The sequence below is a fragment of the Python bivittatus genome, unplaced genomic scaffold (assembly GCF_059951505.1).
Source record: "Python bivittatus isolate LINGU-HERP-01145 unplaced genomic scaffold, Pbiv_v1 ctg000310_np1212, whole genome shotgun sequence".
Lineage (NCBI taxonomy): Eukaryota > Metazoa > Chordata > Lepidosauria > Squamata > Pythonidae > Python > Python bivittatus.
In genome coordinates this window covers 4317844-4341058 of record NW_028277054.1, presented here as the reverse complement: position 1 = coordinate 4341058, position 23215 = coordinate 4317844, and the positions used below count along the sequence as shown (strand labels likewise).

General features: G+C 45.9%; 1 protein-coding gene across 7 annotated transcripts in view; it reads right to left on the bottom strand.

Annotated features, from left to right (window-relative positions):
- ARHGEF1 (Rho guanine nucleotide exchange factor 1) overlaps positions 1-23215 on the bottom strand; it is a 47750-nt gene that overhangs the window by 14875 nt on the left and 9660 nt on the right. For 3 of the 7 annotated variants that reach the window (XM_088139890.1, XM_088139891.1, XM_088139887.1), the window contains 14 exons: positions 22622-22741; positions 19659-19760; positions 19373-19415; positions 15091-15196; positions 13489-13629; positions 12051-12080; positions 10002-10104; positions 9609-9702; positions 8705-8740; positions 5316-5465; positions 5105-5207; positions 3718-3906; positions 2267-2451; positions 155-301 (listed from right to left, as the gene is read on the bottom strand). In XM_088139890.1, coding sequence (XP_087996016.1) covers positions 155-301; positions 2267-2451; positions 3718-3906; positions 5105-5207; positions 5316-5465; positions 8705-8740; positions 9609-9702; positions 10002-10104; positions 12051-12080; positions 13489-13629; positions 15091-15196; positions 19373-19415; positions 19659-19760; positions 22622-22741 — 1549 coding nt within the window. Of the gene's footprint in view, positions 1-154; positions 302-2266; positions 2452-3717; positions 3907-5104; positions 5208-5315; positions 5466-8704; positions 8741-9608; positions 9703-10001; positions 10105-12050; positions 12081-12515; positions 12642-13488; positions 13630-15090; positions 15197-19372; positions 19416-19658; positions 19761-22621; positions 22742-23215 lie in introns of those variants that run through there. The other 4 variants (XM_088139888.1, XM_025168080.2, XM_088139889.1 and 1 more) reach the window with 4 other exon arrangements.

The following is a 23215-nucleotide window of genomic DNA, read 5'->3' as shown; positions in this document are numbered from 1 at the left end:
TTGCTTTTTAAATCTGTTAAGGATGCTATTGATTGTAAACAGAATTAAAACACTGCCATTATTCCTGCTAAATAAATCTAGCATGTGAGCTTTTGATCCACTGCCCTGCTTCCGCTCCATCCCACTTTCCCCCCATCTGCGCCCGTGCTCTCACTGTGTTCGTCGATCAAGTCCTCCAGACCGGGGAAAATGTTCACCAGTTCACTGTCTGTAAAGTATCCCTCGGTCAACAAAGGTTGGTAGAAAACCTCCAGCAACACTCGGAGCATTCGCAGGTGGGCATGCTCTGTGATAAACAGCTCTGCAGGGGGAAAAGTGAAGGGAAGAGCCAGGAAGATCAGCCTTTAGGAAATCTATGCAATTTCAAAAAATGAATTGGAAATCTAAAACTTCCCCATGACATTTGCAAATTCCTTGCTTATCCATTTATGTTTTAGTCATTTATCCTTTTTTCTCATTTCTTTGTCTTGTTGGTTTGTAAAAGGTTTTTACAGGGTATAATCACTAGCACATTTTGTTATTGTTATAGTTTATTGTATATCAATAAAAAATAACAATAAAATAAAGGAAATCTATGCAATTTGAATACAGGTAGTCCTCTCTTAATGACCACTCATTCAGTGACCGTTCAAAGTTACGACAGCACTGAATGAGTGAGACTTATGACAGTTCCTCATAGTTATGGTTGTTGCGGCGTCCCCGTGTCACGTGATAGCAATTTGGGTGTTTGGCAACCAGTTCGCAATTATGATGTTGCAGCGTCCTATGGTCACATGATCACCATTTGTGACTTTCCCCGGCAGTTTCCGACAAGCAAAGTCAATGGGGAAGCTGGCAGGAGGTCGCAAATGGCACTTACGTGACATCACACTTAACAATGGTGCGGGATTCACTTAACAACAGCAATGAGAAGTGCTGTTGTTACGTGATGCGGTCACATGACGTCACACTTTACGACCATGTCGCTTAGTGATGGAGTTGATGGTCCAATTACCATTGTTTAGCAAAGACTACCTGTAGTACATTTCATTATTGTTATAGTTTGTTATATGTCACCAATAAAAAATTAACAATAAAGAAAATCTATGTAATTTGAATATTTATATTTAGAGAGAAGCAACTAGCAAGAGGAGGGGAAGGGAGGGAGAAGACTCTCCTATCATTTACTAACTATCTGAATTCTGAAGGTTCCCCCCCCCCCCCCAAATTTATGTCCAGGGTAGAGGTATAAACATGCTCTGGACAATTATTTACATTTGGGGTATGAAGGGATGTGGGGGCAAGTGAGAAATTACAACTCCTCCCTGTACCTGTAAACTGGTAAGGTCTATGAGACTGCAGCTCTTAACCAATGTGTGGGAAGGTGTAGAAGAGGAAATTGAGTATCCTCCCTGTCCACCAGACCCCGTACTCAAGGAGGGACTTCCCTCAGTTTCCATCTCTTGCTTACCCTTGGGAAACATAGTTGGGTCTCAACAGATCTCCATGTTCTTCTGAAGGGGATTCAAAAGGAAGTCTAGGGTATAGGGCTGTAGAGGGCAGAGGGGATGGCCTTGAAGGACAGGAGAAAAAGCTGCTACCAAGGCAATGGTCAGATAAGAGGGGCTTGAGCCCGGGCCAAGAAAGTAACCTGAAAAAGGTCTCAGACAAGCCCCTCCCTAGTTCATGTCCAGATAATTGTGGGGGGAGCACATTCAGACTTGCAAGATTCTGTTACTCTAGATCAGTGTTTCTCAACCTTGGCAACTATTTGTTTCTTTTTTATATAAGCTTTATTGAAATGCTCCACATAAAATAAAATAAAAACTCACAATACAGAAACATACACAGAAACATAAACCTGCCAGTCCAAAACTAAACATCTAACTTAAAAAAAATATAGTCCCCTCACTTTCCTCATGAATCCATTAAACATTTCTTATTCTTTTATACTGTTATAATCACTTTTTAAATTTTTCATTCTCTCCCCTTATTTAATCTATAAAACCCTTTATCATCAAGCTATTCTTCCACTTTTGTAATACAATCCATAAACAGACTCCAGTCTAATAAAAACTTCAGCAACTTTAAGGTGTGTGGACTTGCTGGCTGGGGAATTCTGGGAGTTGAAGTCCACACACCTTAAAGTTGCTAAGGTTGAGAAACACTAATCCAGATGCTACAATAGACGTTCAAGATACTACAATAAAAGCCATTCTGACTTATATGGCACTGTTTTTTTAGTCTGGTCTACCTAGCAGGGCTGACAGGGAAAACCCCCACATACCATTGATGACTTCTTGCCGCTTCACTTCACTTTTCTTCAGCCTGAGGAGGGTGTCGGAGGGGACAAGCTCCCGCCAGTTTGGCGGGTCCAGCTCCAGTTCCGAAACACGCGGCTCAAACTCCTCAGACTGGGGAAGCAGAAAGGACGGCGGAGGCTCCCCTCCCCCTGCCCCTCCTGGCTCCAAACTGTAGAAGTCAAAGCGACAGACGAAAGATACAGTGAAGACAGTCCTACATCCATCCATCCATCCATCCATCCATCCATCCATCCATCCATCCATCCATCATGTATACACCACCCCAACCTGACTGATTCTGCTGATCATGATTGCCCTGCCCCAAGTCCCACTGCAGTAGCAGCATCTGGCCAACCATGGGTGATCTAAGAAAACCTGAGGAGGGTTGGAAGTGGATGGGAGACCACACAGAAATCCCAGGATTCTGTAGGCTAGACTGGGATAGAAGAATCCCAGGAGAAGACAATGGCAAACCACTTCCAAACTCTGGCCAAAAAAAGCTACACAGATATGTTCATGAAGTCACCAGGAGATTAGCTCAATTCAAAGGAATCGTGCCCCTTTCCACCTGCCCCAACAGCTCTGGAATCTGGAATCCTCACAAAACAAGAATTCTCCTGGTTTCCAGGGCTAATCCACCACATTCAGCCAGGGCGATCCAGTTCTAGATTTGCAACATAGATCAATTCCAAATGCTAAAAGCACTGCTACGGCATATCCTCTCAGCAGATAATCTAAGAAAATGGTGTTAACGTGTACCATAATATTTTCAACTCATCACACAAGCATTTTCTCCCTGGGATTTTACAATGGGACAAATTTAAGATAATGTGTGAGATACTGCTTGTTTTTTGTTTTTTAAGCGTTTAAGACAGATTTCCACAAATTTGTCAAGGAATAGCTCCCAGTTAAATAGAAGCGTCTCTCTCCGTCGTAGCTGCTGGAATGAAAAAATAGGTAGCTGAATTTAGTTTAAACCCCAGAAGCTATACTTTGACATCTTCTAGCAGTGTTATGTTTACACATAAACAAGTTGCAGTTTACTTAAAAGAGTGGCCTGGTTGATTCAAGAGTTGGGTTGGACTATTTCAGTCCTCCTGGGCAGAAGAAACAGATGCCCAGAGTGGCTCTTTTAAAGGCTGCCTCTTTCCTATTCTCATGTTTTAGAGAAGGAAATCAGGGAGAGATGCATCTTCTCTTTTAGCATCAAGGACAATGAAGAGAGGGGGAACTACCCCCAGCAACTGTTTAATTTCTTTTGCACACAGATAAGAACTTCGTCGGTCCCATCCCTTGGAGATGATCCATGGAAATGCATCCATTCCCATTTAGTGTTAGCAGAGATCTCCAGGAGCGTCTGCCAAGACTGCCGATCCTTCTACAACTGTCCCGTTTCTGCCCATGTTGGGGCACCTCAGATGGCCTCTTCACCTACTTGCGACTTCCCTGATTCTGCCGAGCCTGCTCTAGGGTTGGCTTCTCCTCCAGCTCATTGGCCCGGGCCGCGGCCTCGATGTCCACATCGCTCCGCGAACGCGGCTGTTTGCCCTTAGCTGAGCCCCGCTGAGTCCGCTTCCGCTCGTAAACCCGGAGGCTCTCGGAGCGGCCCAACTTTCCGGTCAGCCTGGTGACGGGGGGTAGGTGGAGCCAGGCCACAGACAAAAATTAAAAGGAAAAATGCAGACCAAGGGACGTTGGGTTTGACAAGCCAACGGGACACAAGGGGAGATGGAAGGAGTGTCACGGAAGGTGGAAGAGCCACAGACCAATCGTGAGCAACACGGACCAGGAGTCACAGAAGGTTTGGTGCCAAGAAGGTGGCAGGGATCACAACCAGCAGTGGCACGAGCAGGAGAACACCCAATATGGAAGAAGAGGGGAGGGAGGAGGAAGACAAATTGAGCACATGCAGCGGTGGAAAGAGAAAGGAAGAGAGAGAAATGTAAGAACCCAAGAACCACTGAATATCCATGCACCAGAAGAGGGGAGGGTGGAGCTGCAAGGCAGACACACTCCTGGCGAGCTGGGTCCACCACATGGTTGGTCCCAACCCTAGCTACAACCTCCAAAAAGTTCTTGCTTCTTATGTGGGTTAACAACACCCCCCTCACCACCTCCTGCCCCATGCCAATGTTCAAAATAAGATCTGCCACGAGAGGAGCTGCATTTTAAGTAGCAGGGCTCCAGAGCCAGAAGGGACCTCCAGTTAAAGGGTGCCTTTTCTCCAGCAATCGATTCGGGGAGGGAGGCAGAGTTTCACAAGGCAGCTCTGGTGAACAAAAGGTAATACTTAACTCAGTTTGTGTGTCTTCCCCTGAGGAAGAAATTCATGCAAAGGGTGAGTGGGGGTGAGGAAGCCACCAACCTTTTTCGCTTTCTAGAAGGGAAGAACAGAATATAGAAGGGTGATTATGTTAATACTAACAGGAGAGAAAGAGAAAAAGAGGGAATGGGTGGGGTGGGCAAGTGGTGATGGGCAATCCTCCTACTAAATCTCGGAACGGGACAAGTGCTGTTTAAATGTGAGATGAACTCCGAAGAACCAGGATCAAGAAGATGGAAAACCAGGCTCCTAATAAGTAGGGGAGGTAGCCAAAGGGATAACAGGGATGATGTATTCCTCTCCAAGGGCCTCCTGACAAGATCTTTAGACTCCTGGCCAGCCTTACAATCTATGTTTATGCAGATGTAACTCGCACTGAGTTTGTGGGACTTGCTTTTAGTTGACTGCCTAAAGAAAAGCTGTCCAGATTGGTAATCCTTTTGTAAGGATTCCTACACACCCCCTTGCAAGGCCATCAATGCCCCCCACCTGCTCTCACCTTTCATTTTCTGCACCTTCATCCGGCGGGAGCTGTTCTCCGGCCAGGGACTGCTCAGTAACCGGTGAATCTCCCGAGTCTGCTAGACCTGGACTGTCCACCCCTAAGGAAAACAGAGGAAGGCGTGAAGGAGGAGGGAAGAAATGAGGCAAACTCTTCCTTTCATTCCTCGAAAGAAGTCTTCCTTTCTCCAGCTCATCTGATCTCTCACCCTGCTCTCCATCATTGCCCTCTCCGGGTGGGGGATGCACAGTGACGGACACTCCAGAGGGATCCTGCCCTGAAGGGGTCCCCTTGCCCCGCCCAGAACTTCCTTCTGCTAACTTGGCTTTTTTGTCCAAGGCTGGTGTCTTCTCACCTGCTTTAAGGAGAAAAATATGGAGAAATTAAACACACCCAAGATGCCATTCACCTCCCCCCAAATTGCTCTCCCCACCTCCCCGTACGCAACACGCTCTGCCTCGTGGGCTTATGCACAGATTAGGACACTCTAGTTTCAGCATCAAGAGTTAAGGAAGCTCCTTCTCTTCCTGTCTGGAGTGAGCGAACTGCCCACTTGGCCAAGGTAACCAAGCATCTCCTGGGGCCATAATGTTCAGGTGGATAAAAATTTGATGGTCAGGTAACTTACTTTCTCCAAGCCAGGAGAGGGGTGAGATGCAACATGCAGCTCAGAAGAGATGTAAAATCCCACTAGATAGGGTTGATGGTAGCTTAATAAGAGTTTATATATAAGCAGCTTCCTTCTGGCTAGCAGACAAGGGCCCTAAAATAACATGAGCTTGTCACTAAGTCTGCATTTGTAATCTTAGAACGCTAATGGGAAATTAACGTGGGATTGAATACAAATTATGTGGTCCGAATATAGGTATCCTCACTTAATGACCACAACAGGGACCAGAAAACTGGTCATTAAGTGGGGTGGTCATTAAATGAGTCACATGACTGGACCCGATTTTTACGACCATTTTTATGACAGTTGTTAAGTGAACCATGTGGTCGTTAAGCAAATCCAGCTTCTCCAGTGGACATTTTTTGCCAGAACTTGCTTAACAACCACACGATTCACTTAACGATCATGTGATTCACTTAACAACCATGGTGATTTGCTTAACGACCATCGTTAAAAAAGGTCACAAATTGCAATCACATGACTGCAGGGGATGGTGCAATGGTTTGTGATGGTCGTTAAGTGCAAATATAGGATGTAAAGCAATTTTTCCAAGGCTGTCATAACTTTGAACTGTTGTTAAACAGTCATTAAGCGAGGACTACCTGTACTGTATTGTTCCTCTCATTTTACCGTGTTTATTCTTTCCACTTTATTCACGTTCTTATCTTATTTTACTGAACTTTATTCTGTTGTATTTATGTTATGTTCGGTGGGTCTGTGAATGGTAACAAAGGCTTTGAACTGAATACAGATAAAAAGATTTCCTTTAAGCACTGCAAGGGCAAAGTATGAGGGATGGCTGTGGGAATCTATGTTGGAAGAACACCCTGGACATATCATGCTAAGCCACAGCCACATTTCTTTGGTTTTAGTGTGTTATGCGAACCCAGGTATTGTGTATGACAGGTGTGAAAATCAAGCATTCTCTAAGGTCCTGTTGGGTCCACTGGAATTAAAAGCCAAGTAAGAGTCCTTGAAGATGACACAGGAAATTCTGGGCATCCCTTACCAATCTGGATACCCTCCAAATATGTAAACTCCACTTCCCAGAATTCCCAAGTCCATGTGTCCATTACTTCAAATTCTGCAAGTTGAAATCCTCATACCCAGAAGCTGGACTCTCATACCCTTCTCTGGAACCCAAGCAGTAGGCCCAAGATCCAACGGATGTCAAGACTCAAACAGCTGGGTAAGACCAAAGAAGGAAAACTACAGATATTTGCTGTGGAGTAAGGTATCTTTAATGCTGGTTGGAGGTAAAAACAGAATCTTGGAAGTGGTAAGAAGAATTTCCCAGCCTAACATATACTGAGCGAATTAAGGCAGTGTCTCTTTGCGTGCTTTGAAACACTTCTTCATGGATTTCTTGCCACCTGAGCTGAGTTGCCTTTTATGAGCTGCAAAGCCAAATTATTTTCTCTCTGTCTCTTGGTTGTTTATGTCTGAATTTTCTTACTTTCCTTCCCCAGCCTCTGCACAATCTTTCACAACTGCTGACCATGCAAAGGGAAACGGCCAGGATTCCCACATTAAAGGCTACTCTAGAGGGTTCATTAGAGCCTCTATGGAGCCTCTAATGAATCCTCTAGAGTTCATGGACCATTGCTCTGATCTTATCTGTGCTTGACATTGGCACTCAGATGGCATCACAGTCCCAGAAGGCTCACGAGGCCACACTTCAGCCTTGGGACAATGCAGTTGCTGGTTCAAGGCTAGAATCTCTGACCTTCCCCTCACCCATGCCTGCTGCCATGTTTTCAAACATCTCCTTTCTCCAGATGTTCACCAAGTTACAGCTGATTTTGTCAGCAGGCTGAATCAATGTCCTTGTTTCCCATTTACAATTGCATAAGCACCATTAAGATAGTAACACCCTGAGTTTAGACAATTCAACATGGAGAGGATAATATGTTCAAATTACTGGATGGGGGGAGGCAGCCCTAACAGGGGTTCAACTGCCTTAGCTATCTTTTTTAGAGAGAATTATTCTGGTAGATGCCAAACGTACTTGGTGGGTTTTAATAGAAGAGGGAGAGGGGGATTATTTGGTTAAATTTGGTAGCTACTGTGAGAGATATCTCAAGAGCCAGCATTCTCAAGGCAGAGATATCAGTATATCAACAATGAAGAATCACTCAGCTTCAACACCTTCACCCTGATAGCAGGAAATCAACTAGTGTGCCTTTATTCTAGTCTGTAATTACCACACCATGGCACATAAGAGCCAGCTCTTGGACTGATAAAGGTTCTGGAGACTTTTATGAAAATAGCCAGCTGCAAGCTTCCACAAAGAACTCTGGGACAATCTTGCATGGAAAACAGTAACATTCAGTTTTAGGCAGATGCCAAAGAAACTAACAGGACTGAGAGAGTTCAGCTAAGCCAGAATCCAGCAGCCCATAAAACTGTGCAGAGTTGAAATACTAAGGTTTCCTGCCAAGTCCTGGCCTGCTCAACTGGGGGAGGGGAGGTGTCTTAGAGGTTTCTCATACCACCACCAAAATCTGATCTCTAAGAGTAACTAAGTTCAAGTGAATTCACCGTGGGAAGTAAAACTGAGCAAGTGCGTAATTTGTGCATAAGCCGTAGAAAAAAAAGATAGAGTCTGTGATCTACTCCCACCTTGGCTAATTCAACGCAGTACCCCCAGGGACAGACAGACAGAGGGACACACAACGAGCTGTGGCATGCCAAGAATTTTATCTGGTAACATGACAGGTGTGATGAACTTTTATAGGTGTATGTGTGATTCTTATTAGTATATTACTGGATGGGAGAGTGCGACAGTGAATTAAAAAGTTAGCGACTGATGTTATAAGAGGCAGATTAGTTCTATGTGGCTTCCTCATCAGAGGGATGAATGGATACACAGGATGCCATGCGTTACTAGGAGCTGGTGAAAGGAGGAGGAAGTGGGGGGCTAGTACCTTCACCCTCAGGTTTGGACTGTCTGTAATCAGAATCTACAAAAAATGCAGCAAAAAAGAAAAAAACAATGGAGAAGGATGGGGAAAGAGACGTCATATTAACACCTTCCTAGGTAGTGCCCAAAACTGCTTTTGGACAAGAAGCACGCCAGACTCACCAACCAAGCTGATCCGATGCATGCAAATGAATCACTGTTTTGTGGGCTGGCAAAATATTTATTCCTTATTTGCCTAGCAACCATAACCACAAGCTTTCGAAACAGGAAGAAGAAAAAGAAGAAAATAGCCATTTTCCAAAGGATGCTTCTGAAGAATCCTTTGAGGTCAATTTTGGGACAGGTCCCAAGCTAGTACTGGCACCCAATGAAATTGGAGTAAACCCAGATTTGCTTCCAGCAACCTTATATTTTTACTGTTTTTGGAAGAACAAGTCACTTAGCTCTTTTCTTCCTTCTGCTTCAAAAGGGAACACCTGAATGGCATGATGGTTGGCTTAAGCCACGGACCGGCTGGCAACATTTTTTCCAAGGGGGTGGGAGTGGGGGCTACATGAAGGGAAAAAAAAAGCTTTTGCAAAAGGAGGTCATGGAAATATTTCTGGAATCTTGGGATTCTACCTGTCTGAGGGAGAAAGCCTTCTCTTAAGCTTACTGGAGGTTCAGTTTTACTGTTATTTGTTTTAAAACATTAAAAAAAAACCCCAAAAACCAGACCGCTGTAATTTGGCAGTTCAATCTTGGCAGGACTTCAGGAGCCTCAAAGAAGTGGTTGGGGTGGCATGGGGCCAGATGGTTGCTGACCCCTGTCCTAAGGAAACCTTACGGCTGGGGGCTTAGGAGAGCGAGTTAAGTAAAGGGCATGTGGGTTCCTGGCCCAGGCTAAGGAATTCATGTTGCTTACTTACAATGGGAATCCCCACGGTTCCAGCGCGTTGGGTCCAAAATGCTAAAGCCTTTCTTCGGTTTGAGAGCTTCCTCGGGTTTCTTGGCCCCTGAAATCTGGAGGAGCCAGAGAGGAGAATTTACCATCTGTTCCCAATCCCAGGCTGCCAACTGCTTAGAGGAGTGTTTCTCAACCTTGGCTACTTGAAGATGTGTGGACTTCAACTCCCAGAATTCCTAAACACTGGCTTAGAGTCATCTGGGATGAAGTGGGTATGGAGTCTCATGAACAAACCATCAACTGGAACAGGGTTCATCTGAGACAGATTCCAGTTCTGCCAAGTTGGAACTGCAGTTTCTGCATTAAGAACCCAATCTTACCTTGTCCCAATGCACTGATTATTTTTAAAGCGTACCTTCTTGCGGAAGAAGTTCGCTTTTGACTTCTTGTTATCGGCGGCCTTCGTCTTAACCCCCAGGTGCTTCATATATGTCACAATGGCGGTAAAAATGGCAGAGCTAAAAAAAGACAGAGCAGGGGAGGAGGAAAACGATGATGATTGTAATATTAATTGATTAGATCTGTAAGGCTGCCAGGTCAGAAGACTCCAGGCAGTATGCGGTTAAAAAACATCTTAAAAACTCAACCAAATGCAGAAATGCTAGCACGTCGAGAAAACATACCAAGCAAAAAATTTCCAGCCACTCATCATTAACCAAGCAGGGACACCAATTGCCTCGCTTTGCCCTCTTTGAAAAAAAAAAACACACGTTTTTAGTTTTTCTAAAAACAAGAACAGCAGGGTGAGGGCCCGATGAAACTCGGTGGGGGGGTGTAGACACAGTCACTTAATTTAACAGAGATGCAATACACATACAGTAGGAGCAAACAAGCCGTGCTTTGACCTCCCTTGCATCACTTCCTTTTTCCAGCTGGAGCTGAACAAGCCTGCCAAATTTCACTTTCCTGCCAAATATGCATGTGGAAAATCTAAGAAAGATTTGGCCCAAGCTTAAAAAAGAGCTTAACGCCGTTCAGCGAATAACTCTGAAAAGAGGAGGGGGGAAGAACAGAACACCAGAGTTCTGTCTATATACGTGATTCCACCCGCTCTGCTTCATCACCCACCCACTGTGGTTCTTCCCCATCCCATACTCCACGAAGTGCTGCTCCTTGGCCACCCAAAAGGTCCTGACCCTGATGTACCAAATTCTTTTGCAGCAGCTGCCCACTGAATCGAACAGCTGCGGATGCTCAACTAGAACTGCGGAAAACACACTTCCTTTGTTTAGGACAGTGTTTCTCAACCTTAGCAACTTTAAGCTGTGTGGACATCAACTCCCAGAATTCCCCAGCTGGCTAGGGAATTCTGGGAGTTGACGTCCACACAGCTTAAAGCATGCTGGCTGGGGAATTCTGGGAGCTGAAGGCCACCCATCTTAAAGTTGCCAAGGTTCAGAAACACTGCTGTAGGGACTGATGGCAGCCAGGGACACATGTTCCACTAAGGGATCAGCTGTGCCAGCGTGTTGCAATAATTCAGCCCCCTGCACGTGCCAAATGCCCACATTTCTTTTCCGTCGTCCCACCCAATGGAAGGAAGATGGAAAAGGCATGGGGACCGCTTGCTCCTCAGGAGGATAACTCTTCAAAACCAGAACAGAATGTTTGGTGTGGCGGGAGAAGCCGGCAGAAGGAAGATCAAGTTCAAAAACGGGTCAGATCAGGCTGGGAGCTGCAGAGGAAAAAGAGCCAGGAAAAGTCCTCAGAGCCCCTCAAGGGAAGAGGCTGCTGGGAAGCGGCTCAAAATGGGGCTGTCTGTGACACGTCAAGCCCCTGCCTGGTCATGTGACACACGCAGCCCATCCCGGGCTGCTCAGTGTACACGCGTATGCAAGCACACGGCCGCTGCTGAAAGCCTTCCAGAAGCTCTTAAGGTTTTCCCAACCTTGTTTGACTCTTAAGCATCAGATATAAGCCTTCCCCAGCTGTTGCCCTGCAGCTAGTCAGGACTCCGATTCTCAGCTCGCTCTCAAAGCATTTTCTTTCGACCAGCTGCTTTCAACATACTGCTGGTCCAGTGGGTAGGACTACACCTCCCATCATTTCTACCCACGATCACTGGATGAGATCTTGGGAAGCGTGGTCCAACACACCAACGGGGCCAGCAAGGTAGGTCACGCGACCGGACAGACCCTCCTGGCTGGTGCGGGCAAACGGTTTGATTCTGGTGAAAGTTGGTTTTGATACCTTTCAGCAGCTGGTACCTCTGTCAGAGCAAAGGGTTAAATGTATCTTCTCTTCTCCCCCTCCAACTTCCTGAACCACAGAACTAAATGTGCTACAAGCCACATCCGGTTTCATTTAGGAGACTGCAAAAGTGTATTTCCGCCCCCGCTCCAGTCACACACACATATACACACACACACACAATCGAACCGCTCTACACCTGTTGGTTGCGTACCTTTTTTCCTCGTCGGGAGAAATGGTGAGGCTGGAGTCAATGAAGGCAAAGGGAGAGGAGAAAAAGGAATCAGAGTGCAAATCTCACATTTGGGTTACGTTTGCATCCAGCTGTTTGTCCATCTCCTCCTCCCAGAATACCCAGATAGCAGCTGGCCTAAAGCAGTGCGACGAAGGTGGGGACTTGAACCCACCACCCTCTGCCACTCTCCAGCTTAACTACTCAGTCTGCCCCTCCAGAACAAAAGGAAAGCAAACCAGCCAGTGCCAGGTGTTTGGGGTTCACTCCCATGATCCCTTGCCACCGGCTGGGGCTGATGGGAGTTGGGGTCCAAAGCCTCTGAAAGATAACAGGCTGCCTACCCCACCACACAACAGCACCGCTCTCTTTCTCCCGCTGGGACACCTGACTCTCAAAGCCCCCCCCCCTTACGCTGCCCTCCATTTTTGTTTCTTGAAAACTCACCGGTAGCACAGCCCCATCTTTGCTCAGCAGAAGCAGAACAGCATTCAAAAGGCAAATAAACATGTTCTGCAGGGTGAGCTACTGAGACTGTTTGGTGAGGAAAACCCACTGCTGGACCGAGCGAGATACAGCAACTGAATGGGGAAAGGGGCCACCCGGAGAGTTTATACAGCCGGCAAGGATGATGCAACAAGGAGCAATGTCCCGGGATGGGCGGAGAACATCCCCTTCTCCTCCCCTCCTGCCAGCTGGATCCTATTATCTGGTAGGAACTTGGCCGGGAAGCCACGGGGACACCACTGACTCTCATCCCAGTGCTAACGGGATGACTGCCAGGAACCAGAAGCCCAGTCCATGGGAAAAAAGAGTGGGGGAAAACAGGGCTTGGCTGTTCTACAAGGGAGATCCCAATTGGGCGGGGGGGCTGTTTGAAACAGAAACCTTGGATGGGATCAGCAGCTGGAGTTCAAGAGGGGCTGGATCACAACAAACGTAGGCTGGAAGGAACAGCTACTCAAAGCTAAACGGTTGTTCCCATTTGGGTCACTGTGGATCTGAGGTCAAAAAGTGATGGGTATTTTCTGCCCAGCCCAGCTGCAGGGGACCCTGCAGGCCCCCAACAGGAGACGTAATCATTCATGTGGGTCCACAAACAGGAGGGTGACGCCTGCGGCAAGGTAGGGCGAGTCCCGTTTAGGACTCTTTCCTAACCTGCTGCGAGGGGGAAAGGTCGAAAGACCATCTTCCCAAGCATGGTGACACCTAGGAGTCAAGATGGCACCCTGTTGGCTCCGAAAGCATCCAGGGTTGGAGAATGAGCTCAGTGGGGGAAGAACAGGGGCACCAGGCCTTGGGCATAGACAGCGGAACCCCAAAGAAGGAACGCCTTCTCTGCTAGGGTGAAGGAGGAACATGAAAGGGCAAGTTAACAAACAATTCATGCATGGCAGTAAGTCAGGAGACCTTCACTCACTGCATCTCCTCCAATTTGGCCAACAGCTGTTCGGCCAGCTGTTTCTCCTTGGCCTCGCGGATGCCTTTGTCCTTGGTCTGATATCGTTCTAGTTCAGACAACTCCTTCTCTCCTGGTGTCATTCCCATTTTCTTTTTTTCCCTGTGGAAACAAAGAACAGGCAGTGCAGCTTTTTTCTCACCACAAGCTAAGCTGAGAAACAGCATCAGTCGGTGACCTTCTGTCCCAACTTATTTACCACTGCAAATACTTTAGGAAACCAAGAATATGTTCCGTGCAATGCGCTTAATCTAGCGTGCTTAATCTTGGCACACGGCTTCAGCTAACTCCTGAACACAACACGTTAAGCTACAGAAAAACTTAACTAAATGTAAAACTAACCAACCCTAGCAAGTTGTGCAAATACTTTTCCTAGCTTAGTTGCCCATTCCCATCCTAAGCCATCGACTATTGTTTATACAACATGCTGAGTTTGTGTAACATACTGAGCCAAGATCAAAGAAATGGCAGTAGGACTTTGGTTGATGGGTGAACGAAAGAGCCATTCAGAACTGAAGCAGAAAACATGCTTCAGAGGGGGGCCCAGGGGCATTCACTATACCTGCTGGCACCTCCTTAAAGAAGCCACACCTTTTCCTGAGATTGTACCGCAGCCACACAGCCCCAGGAAAATACACATTTGTGTTAAGGAGAGGGTGGTGTGAAAACTTCTCTGCACCTTGCTGGTACCACCTTAACTCCCACACGTATTTTCCTAGGACCGTGCTGTGCCAGGCAACCCTAGGAAAAGCTGAAACCTCTTTAAGGAAGCACTAACAGGTGGCATAGCCCCCCTGAAGCCTCTTTTCATCTTTGAATCCACAGCACAACCCATCTCTACAATCAACTCAGTTGATGGCTTCCAGGCCTCTTCCCCACCACAAGCCTGACCACCCTTAGCCAAAGCCTTCTGCAAATTCGCCCCCTGTGATTACTGTTTGACCCAATTACAGGTAGTCCTTGGTTAACAATGGCAATTGGGACTGGAATTTCCGTCGCTAAGCAATGAGGTCATAAAGCATGACATCACACAACCATGCCGCTTAGCGAAGGCAGTTCCAGCACTTCTGGTTGTTAAGCGCGATGTCACATGGTCACCATTTGTGACCTCCTGCCTGTGACTTTGATTGCTGGAAGCAGCACTGACGGTTGCAAATGGTGATCCCGTGACTAGGGGATGCTGGGACGGTCAGAACTTCAAAGACCAGTCAGAAGTACCCCTCATTCAGCACCGTCGTAAGTTCAAACAGTTGCTGAACGAGTAGTCGCAAAGCGAGGACCACCTGTACCCCTTTTTCTGGTCTCAAATAATGTCATCACCCCTACCAAAAAAACAAACCAGACTCTGTTGTTTTACACAAGTGTCTTGGCAGCAGCAGTCCCAAACTGGATCCTCAATTCCCAAATAAGCACTTACAAATTGCTCCCTTGATATGCCCAAATGACTCCCTTGGGGTAATCGCCCCCCAGTTTAAGAACCACTGCTCTACACTGAGCCTCCTTCTTTGCAAATTAATCCCCTCCCCGAGCTTTCTTGGGGCTTGGGAGTTGCAGATTCCAAACCTGAAGTCCTCCAACTGCTGGGAAATCTCCATTTCTTGAAAGGACTGGATATCCTGCAAGTATTTTTTCTGCTGGTCTTCTGGGATAAGATCAGGCCTGTTTCGGTCTACAATCAGAAGGGAAGAGAGCACCTAAGCGGGACTTGAGCCACGTTGCAAAACTAGGCATGCGGTTGTAAGAGACTTCAGGAGCCAAGAGACAAATCTGGTTTAGATCTCGAGGCATATTTAGTGAGTGAGCTAGAATTTTCCCAGCAAACTCAGTAGACTTTACACTAGGCCAGTGTTTTCCAACTGTGGCCACTCTACGATGTGTGGACTTCAACTCCCAGAATTCCCCAGCCAGCATGGCTGGCTGGGGAATTCTGGGAATTGAAGTCCACCCATCTTAAAGTGGCCAAGGTTGAGAAACACTGCGCTAAGCTGACCCCTTCCTCCTAACACAAGGATGGACACTTCACCTTTTTAAGGAAGGGAAGACTTGTGGAGAAGAGGCATGATACCATACCAGCATGGCTGAGATTTGCAGGTTTTCAATGAGTTTTAGAACGCTGATTTGTTTTTTAACCTTCTGTAACCTTATTTTAGGCTGCATACTACAGTTTTCTTGCCTATAAATGGCATCATCATCATCATCATCATCATCATCATCATCATCATCATCATCATCATCAAACTTGTACGCCACCTGACTCTCAACAACTCTGGGCAGCTCACAACAAAGAAATTACAATAATATCAATAAAAAATATAAACAACGGCAAGTGCTGTGAAGCGAGGATTCTTACTCTCCCTCGCCGAAGGCCTGGGTGAAGAGCCAGGTCTTCACAGCTCTTCTAAACAACATCTGGATCTCAGGTGGCGTGAAACCTCACAGCCAATTTTCAGCAGTCATGGTTAAAGGTGGCTTTGGGGGCAAGAAAAAAAGAGTCTCAAGGGCCATATGCATCTGGTGACCCCAAGTTCCCTAGCAAAAGCTCGCAGAATTCTGGCCAATCTGACACTCAAATAATCCGTTTCCCACACAGATTTTGCACGGCTACAATTCAGAAAGTTTTCTGGCAGAGATTTCCTCCTGCTTTGTTCCAATGCTAAATTTGTCCTGCCACAAGAGCACCCACGAACCATTGCATCACTCTGGACTTTCTTTTATGGTTAGTGGCCTTCCCATCCAGAGGGATATTTTTGGTGCTATATTTGTACAAAAAAAAAAAGAAAAGAAAAGACATGCACAAAAAGAGAGGACATGACATAAACCTAGAATAAATCTCCCCAAAGCTCTCCCAGCTGCTCTGGCAACTGGCCTGCAGGATAAATAGGAGGGCTGGCCTGCTGTGGCGACTTGAGAACCATTGGGGGACGTGGAGTCTGTTCCAAGGGGAGGGACCTCCGCTGTGATTTTGTGCAAACGCAGCAGAAGCAAAGGCAAATTGTTTGCAGCTGCTTAGATGCCACGGTCCCTGGCCTGCTCCCATGAAGGAAGTTGTCTCTGGAGCAGAAGAAACCTTCTTGGAATAACAACGCAGTCATTTCTGGGGAGGCAGACATATAGTCTTCTCCAACCCACGGGGGAGGGAAAAGAAAGAAGATGGTTCTGGATTTGAGACAGTTGCTCTCCTCCATGAGATGCAGAATACGGTGATCTGGTCAGGCACAGGAGGTGTCTTCAGATCAAAAGCCGACCAGAAAGAAAATGGGAAAAATATTAGCTATTAGTTATGGCAGTGTTTGTCAACCTCGGCAACTTTAAGTTGTGTGGACTTCAACTCCCAGAATTCCCCAGCCATGCTGGCTAGGGAATTCTGGGAGCTGAAGTCCACACAACTTAAAGTTGCTGAGGTTGAAAAGCACTGAGTTAGTTTTAACTAGGACTGGGAAAACCAGGTTGAAAGCCACGCAGATGTTGCTCGGAAAAGAATCACTTCCAGTTTTGGGCAGGTGCCGAAAACCCGATACCTTTTCCCCTTAAGTTTCTTACCCTTACAACTGCTGATTTAAAAATGGAAGGGCGCAGGGGACGTACATGTAGGTATCCAGGGAAGCTGGATTCTCACTCCAAGGTTGGAGTTCAGTCCCTTGCTAAAGATGCTGGGTTATTTCTTATGCATGGATTATATACCGGGTATGACTTTTAGCAATGCCCAGCATACATAAAATGGGTGTTTCTTGCAACCTTTTCTAAATCAGGAACTTCAGCTAAGCTTCTGCACTCTGGCCTCTTCTCTCAGTACAGCTAAAGGCCCAGTTTCACTCTCTTTACAAAAAACAGGGGCAGGATGTAGCTCAGCCCTTCCTCACCCCAGTGTTTTGGGGAAGGTAGTGTTCCTCGCAGCTCAAAAATCTTCCACACCCCGGAAACACCCTCTCCTTGCACATGTGATTTATGCTCTACCTACAGAGCTTCAACTGGCCACCTAACCACCCTGCCATTTCAGGATCCCTTTGAGAGAAACAGCCAGCATTCAGAGTGTGTGTTTGGGTGTGTGCTCACCGCAAGCGTGTGGCTGCCCAGCCATCGTGTTGCAACCAGCAGGCACGGCCACTAGGTGACACTACAAGGCTACAGTACCAGCTGTCTAAGGGGCCAAAGGTCCACCCACACCAACAGACTCCCTTCCCCCAGTATGGCAGGGGAAAAACTGGGTTACAGATGAGCTAATCTATTGGCAGGGAAGCAGCACTCTCCCACTGTTTTCCAAACTCTTCGGCTTCCTGTCTTTCATTTAGTTTCACCCGTCCCAGCAGCTGTAGCAAAAACCAGGAGAGTGTGTGGGGTGGGGAGGGGAGAGCGACTGGTAGAGATCGGGAAGTTGAGAAAGTGGGTGGGACCTGCAGCTTGGATCAAAGTCAGACGATAGGAACAGCAGTGGAACAGATCACGTGTCTTGCGCCACTGGAGAAACTCAGCACAGTTATTGTGTGTGGACCCATGGCGGTAACGCTGCGCCTGCTCTCCTACGGACGCTCAGCTATACATATTCACCTAGCAGGAAGTCCCATGATGAACAACCCCGACTTTCAAGCATGCAAAGGGATTTTTACCTTTTCCTTAAAATATCTTTTGGCTTGCTCTGTTTTGCATGGGGGGGGGGAAAGGAGCAGAGGCTGCAATTCCCCCACCCCCTCCAATTTGCAAAACTCTCTGCAGACAACTTCCACATCCCCTCCTGTGGCAGCCATTATCTGCTGGGCAGCATGGAAGTCTTTTATATTCTACACTGAAAATTTAAACAAAAAACAACTGCGCCAAGCTTTAAAAAACCCCTGAATACTACACCGAGGTTATGCAAACGAAGCAAAATTGCAGAATGAGTTTAGTCCTGTTCTTGAGCTTCTGAAAACTCCAAAGCCCTGGCTGACAGTAATTCCTGTTAACTGCAGAACCAAACTCTCCATCATTGCTTCAGACGGCTGAAATACGTGCATCCAAAAGAGCTAAAACTCTGCTCTTTAAATGTAAACAATCCAGCAAAACATAGCATCACAGTAACAACAAAACCCCAAATTCAACTACCACCACCCCAAATCTGGTAGCTTTTCCACAATTATTCAGGATTGGGGAAAACTAAGATCAGGCAAATATTGGATTCAAAGATTTAGTGGTGATTTGTTCAAAACTCCAAATCGCTTTCTGAACTGAACTGTCCATTCAATATGAAGAGTTGAACTGAATGCTTCTGAACCAATGTGGGTGATTTTTGGAGGCAAAGAATACATGTTGCTAAACTGATTTGGAAAGTCAAATCAAAGTGACCCGAGTTAAAAACTCTATTCAAATGTCCAAATTGAAATAGATCCATTTTTCAACTGAACTCATGATTTAAATCAGAACTTATATGAGTCACTCTGGCCAAAAAAATAACCATACACTTTGTTTCACTCAGCTGCCAGAATATGTTTTACAGAGGAAAAAATTGTGTGCATAGAACCAAAAAGAGATATATGCAAATAATTGCTTAGATCAGCTTTCTCCAACCTGGTGCCCCTCCACATGTGTTGGGACTGCAGCTAATATGGCCCCCAGCTAATATGGCCAACAAAACCCAAACACCAGGTTGGGGAAGGCTGGTCTACAATATGGCACAAGCTACACAACCTTTAGGGCTACCTGATCTGGACTGTGACAATCCAGATGACCATGAGAGGGCAGCTAAGAGATCCAGAAAACCTTTATGTTTTTCTGCCCTTTGGTGGTTCTCTGGAGTTTTGCAGCTCGCATCTGGTACACCTGTAAACTCTGCTCCTGATCATGCAACATACGCATCATGAATGTTGGCCCTTACCCAGTTCATATTGCACAGCATTCGGAACAGGGACTCTCAGCAGCTGCAAGAGAGATAAGAGATTGAAAGCAGCAGATAAGAAGGCTGCAGTGAGAAAGGCATCATTGAAGATAAGGCAACTATCAATCATGAAAACTATCTGGAGCCTTTATGTTCAGCAGAACTCTACCACCCTGCGAACAGGGGGAACGGGATGGCAAACAGAATCAGTCCATCCCTCGCTAGCAGTTATCAAAACATCTGAGGTGGAAGAGCTCTTGAAAAGATCTTCCCAGGGTTCACTCACCCCAGTTTTGTCTAAGAATGCATGGCAAAAATCCACAAACTGCTTCTTTGCTTCCTTGGGCCCAAGGCGGTTTAGGATGAGGTCCACGTGCAGGTAACAGAGCTGCAGGAAGAGAAGGTATTAAAGCAGACACACAGAAGCGACTGAAGAAAGGAGAACTTGGGTTACTTCTGGTTGAGGCTTGTAGGACTACCTCATTTGACCAATTCTCTAAATCCACAGCAATGCTAGAGGTCTAATTTGTGAAGAATGAAAGAAAAGCAAGCAAAGATTTGCAGCACCTTGATACAATCCTTTGAATCTTCATCCTTACTCAAATAGGGCCTAAGGACAAAAGATTAGTTTGAACATGAGTTGCCTGTTTCTTTCCTGTCCCTCTAGCCCAGAAGGGGGCATTTTGTGGGCTGCATGCCATTCCTAGCATCCCAATGGGGCCTCCCTCCCATAGTGTTCTCCCATGATGCTATCTGCACCTCCTGGTCACCACTGATCAACTCTGTGATCAGCCATCAAGCAGTTATGTCCTACAAGAAAACAGAACCAACACAAACTCAGCATTCAACTGAAGATGTCAGGATCCTGTTCCCACTGGAAGAGGATCCGTTGCCTATACAGTTGGGGTGGGTGGGGGGAGGGCTGCAGTGCAGAAACCTGGCATCACACCCTGCTTTAGCATCTTCCTGTGTGAAGTTTCAGATTGTGTCGTCCTCTGGGGAGGAGTTCAGTTACTTACTATGCCACATGTATCAAAGCATGTTACGTTCAAGCACGTTGGGCGCTAAGCATGCATGTGGGAACGTGGAGGTAGTCATGCTGAAGTCAAATGATCAGCAAAGACCAGGATATATTTATGTAAACAAAAATAAAAGACTTAGGCGAGCAAAAACATAGTCAATATGATAAGCACCCCAAGTTTGCACTGGTGTATATGATGCTTTGAAACCACAACACAGTGGTTAAAGGTGTGTAAATGTGCTGCTGAATTAACCTCCAAAAATATGGGACTGACACTTTAGGAACAACTCTGGCTCAGGTGAGCCTGGGGTTTGGCTAAGGGAATTATCCTGCACAGATGGAACAATAACTTGCCAGGTGTTAAAAATGGATTCAAGAGATACGTTCTTTGTTAGAGGTTGAAATGTCTTTATATTATGAAAGAGAGAAGATAGAGAGGTATGTTTCTGTATGGTCTAGATTTTACAATACATTAACAGACTGGGCTAGTTATAGATTAAAATTGTATTAGCACGATATGGAATGTCTTTTTTGCTTTTAGTTCACTGTAATCAAAGTTATGTATATATTTTTATTGCAGTACTGTTGTTGCATCATTCTTATCTCTGTAAAATTTCACTATAATCTCTAATACACAGTAACAAAATAAAAGTAAAAAATAACACTTTGCTCACAGATTATTCTGGTACCCTTCCCAACTTTTACACTGGGTCGATTTCAAGCCTGCGGGCGACACTGCCTTGTTTTCTGAACCTTTCTCCATGATTTATCCCTGATGAATAATCACGGTCAACATTTAATTATACATCTTCCTTTTTCTTCTCCCCATCCCTTCTTTTTTTTTTAAAAAAGAATGCAAGCTACTGGGGCAGAAGCCAGCTTAATGTATTCTTTGCACACCACCTACAACATACTTAAGTGATTATTACTTAGTAAGCAATCTTCCTGGCCAAGTTAGAAGACAAGCAGATCTACCTCACACTGAGTGATGAATTAACATCCAGATGCCCTCCAGCCTTTCCTTCTATGATAGAATAAAGTAAATATCTATTACAACAACAACAAAAGCAACAATATTTCTTCCAGAGGGCAGCTGAGTTACTCTTTAGTAGCAAAAACTACTTAGAGTTTTACAGCAAGGTGCTATTCTCTTGTACTTTTAATATATTTGTATATTTATTTCAAACTTACTGTATAGGCAACATACAGAGTTTAACTATTCTGACTGCTCTGTTTAGTGTTCATTATTTTATGGGAAAACTTGGTCTAGAGCAGTGGTTCTCAACCTCAGCAACTTTAAGATAGGTGGACTTCAACTCCCAGAGTTCCCCAGCCAGCTGGCTGGGGAACTCTGGGAGTTGAAGTCCACCTATCTTAAAATTGCTGAGATTGAGAAGCTCTGGGAGTTGAAGTCCACCTATCTTAAAGTTGCTGAGGTTCAAAAACTCTGGGAGTTGAAGTCCACCCATCTTAAAAATGAAGTACTGGGCGTGTGTCAAAAAAATAAAGATGGCGGTTCTGACTGATATTGAAGACCTGCCCCTTTTTTACATACACACTATCAATCTTTAAAATAAATAACTAGCAATAATAAACTGAGAACTCATGGAGGGATCTTGGACTTATTGTGGGGTCTCAGGCTGTTCGTCTACTTGAATGAGTTTTTCCTCACACTTATAACCATGTCATGTCTGTAGCTCTTGACAGAAATCTCTGTTGCCAGTTGCCAGTTAGACTAGCACCATATTTTGTCACACATTAATGTTACTTAAAGAGGGCGGCAAGAATCGTGCAATTTCCCTTCCTGTCATGCTAGAATCATCCAGTGATGCAAGAGACGCATCATGTGATTCTTCTAAGGGCAGTGCGGCATCCATGAACGCACCAGCCATCTATCACTTCTTAAAGCAGCTGCGTCTTGTCTTGGGATTCTGCAGTACCATCCCAGGAAAAGACAAGTGGGATTTCAGGAGTTGCCAACAGTGCTCCATGCAGATCCCTGCACACTCCAAAGCACTCTTTTGCCTAATGCATCTGTATGAACAGAAGAATGTGTATTCAGTGCCTGTTGGGCCACAATGCAGATTCAAGCTTTGGAGATACATCTCTAGCAGCTTTAACGGGGATGGCGTATGCTTCGCGGTGGATCTAGGTTACGGGGGAGTGGAACAGGAAGAGAGTTGAGGCGGTTGCACTGAAAAAACGCAAGCACGGATGCGTCAGCTCACCACAGGGCTCGAATCAAACTGCAATACCACATGTTGTATAAAGGCCATCAAGTAGGCAGGGTGCTTCATCAGAATCTCCAGGTTCTGGAACAAGCTGCTTTGAGTGTCTGGGTGCTGGAACTGTGGAGAGAATCCAAAATAGGAAAACTGGAAATGCCATTTTCAACACCCTTGGGAATGGAGTTTCCTCACCCAGCCTCTATATACCAGCTGCCTGTTTCTTCTGTCTCCTGTTCAGATCCTCCTGTGTTTTTCCCCCTCATCCATCACTAACAAGAACCTCAGAAGAATCCACAGGCTGGATCAGGCCAGCAGCTCCTCAGACCCAGCCCTCTGTGCTACACATTCAACTCAATGCATTCAGGAAATGCACAAGTGTACCCTGGAACATATTTTTTTCCCTCCGTTGCCATCGCTCAGAAGCTGGCTTTCTTGTGATTCTACCCAACCAGGTGGTAACATCTAGCTGACCTTGCGTGATCTCAAAAGCTAAAAGGGCTGGACCTGGTTAGTATTTGGAAGGGAATCACCCAGGAAATCCCAGGATGGGAGGCTAGATTGAGAAGTCCCAAAAACAAGCTGGAAAAAGGCAAT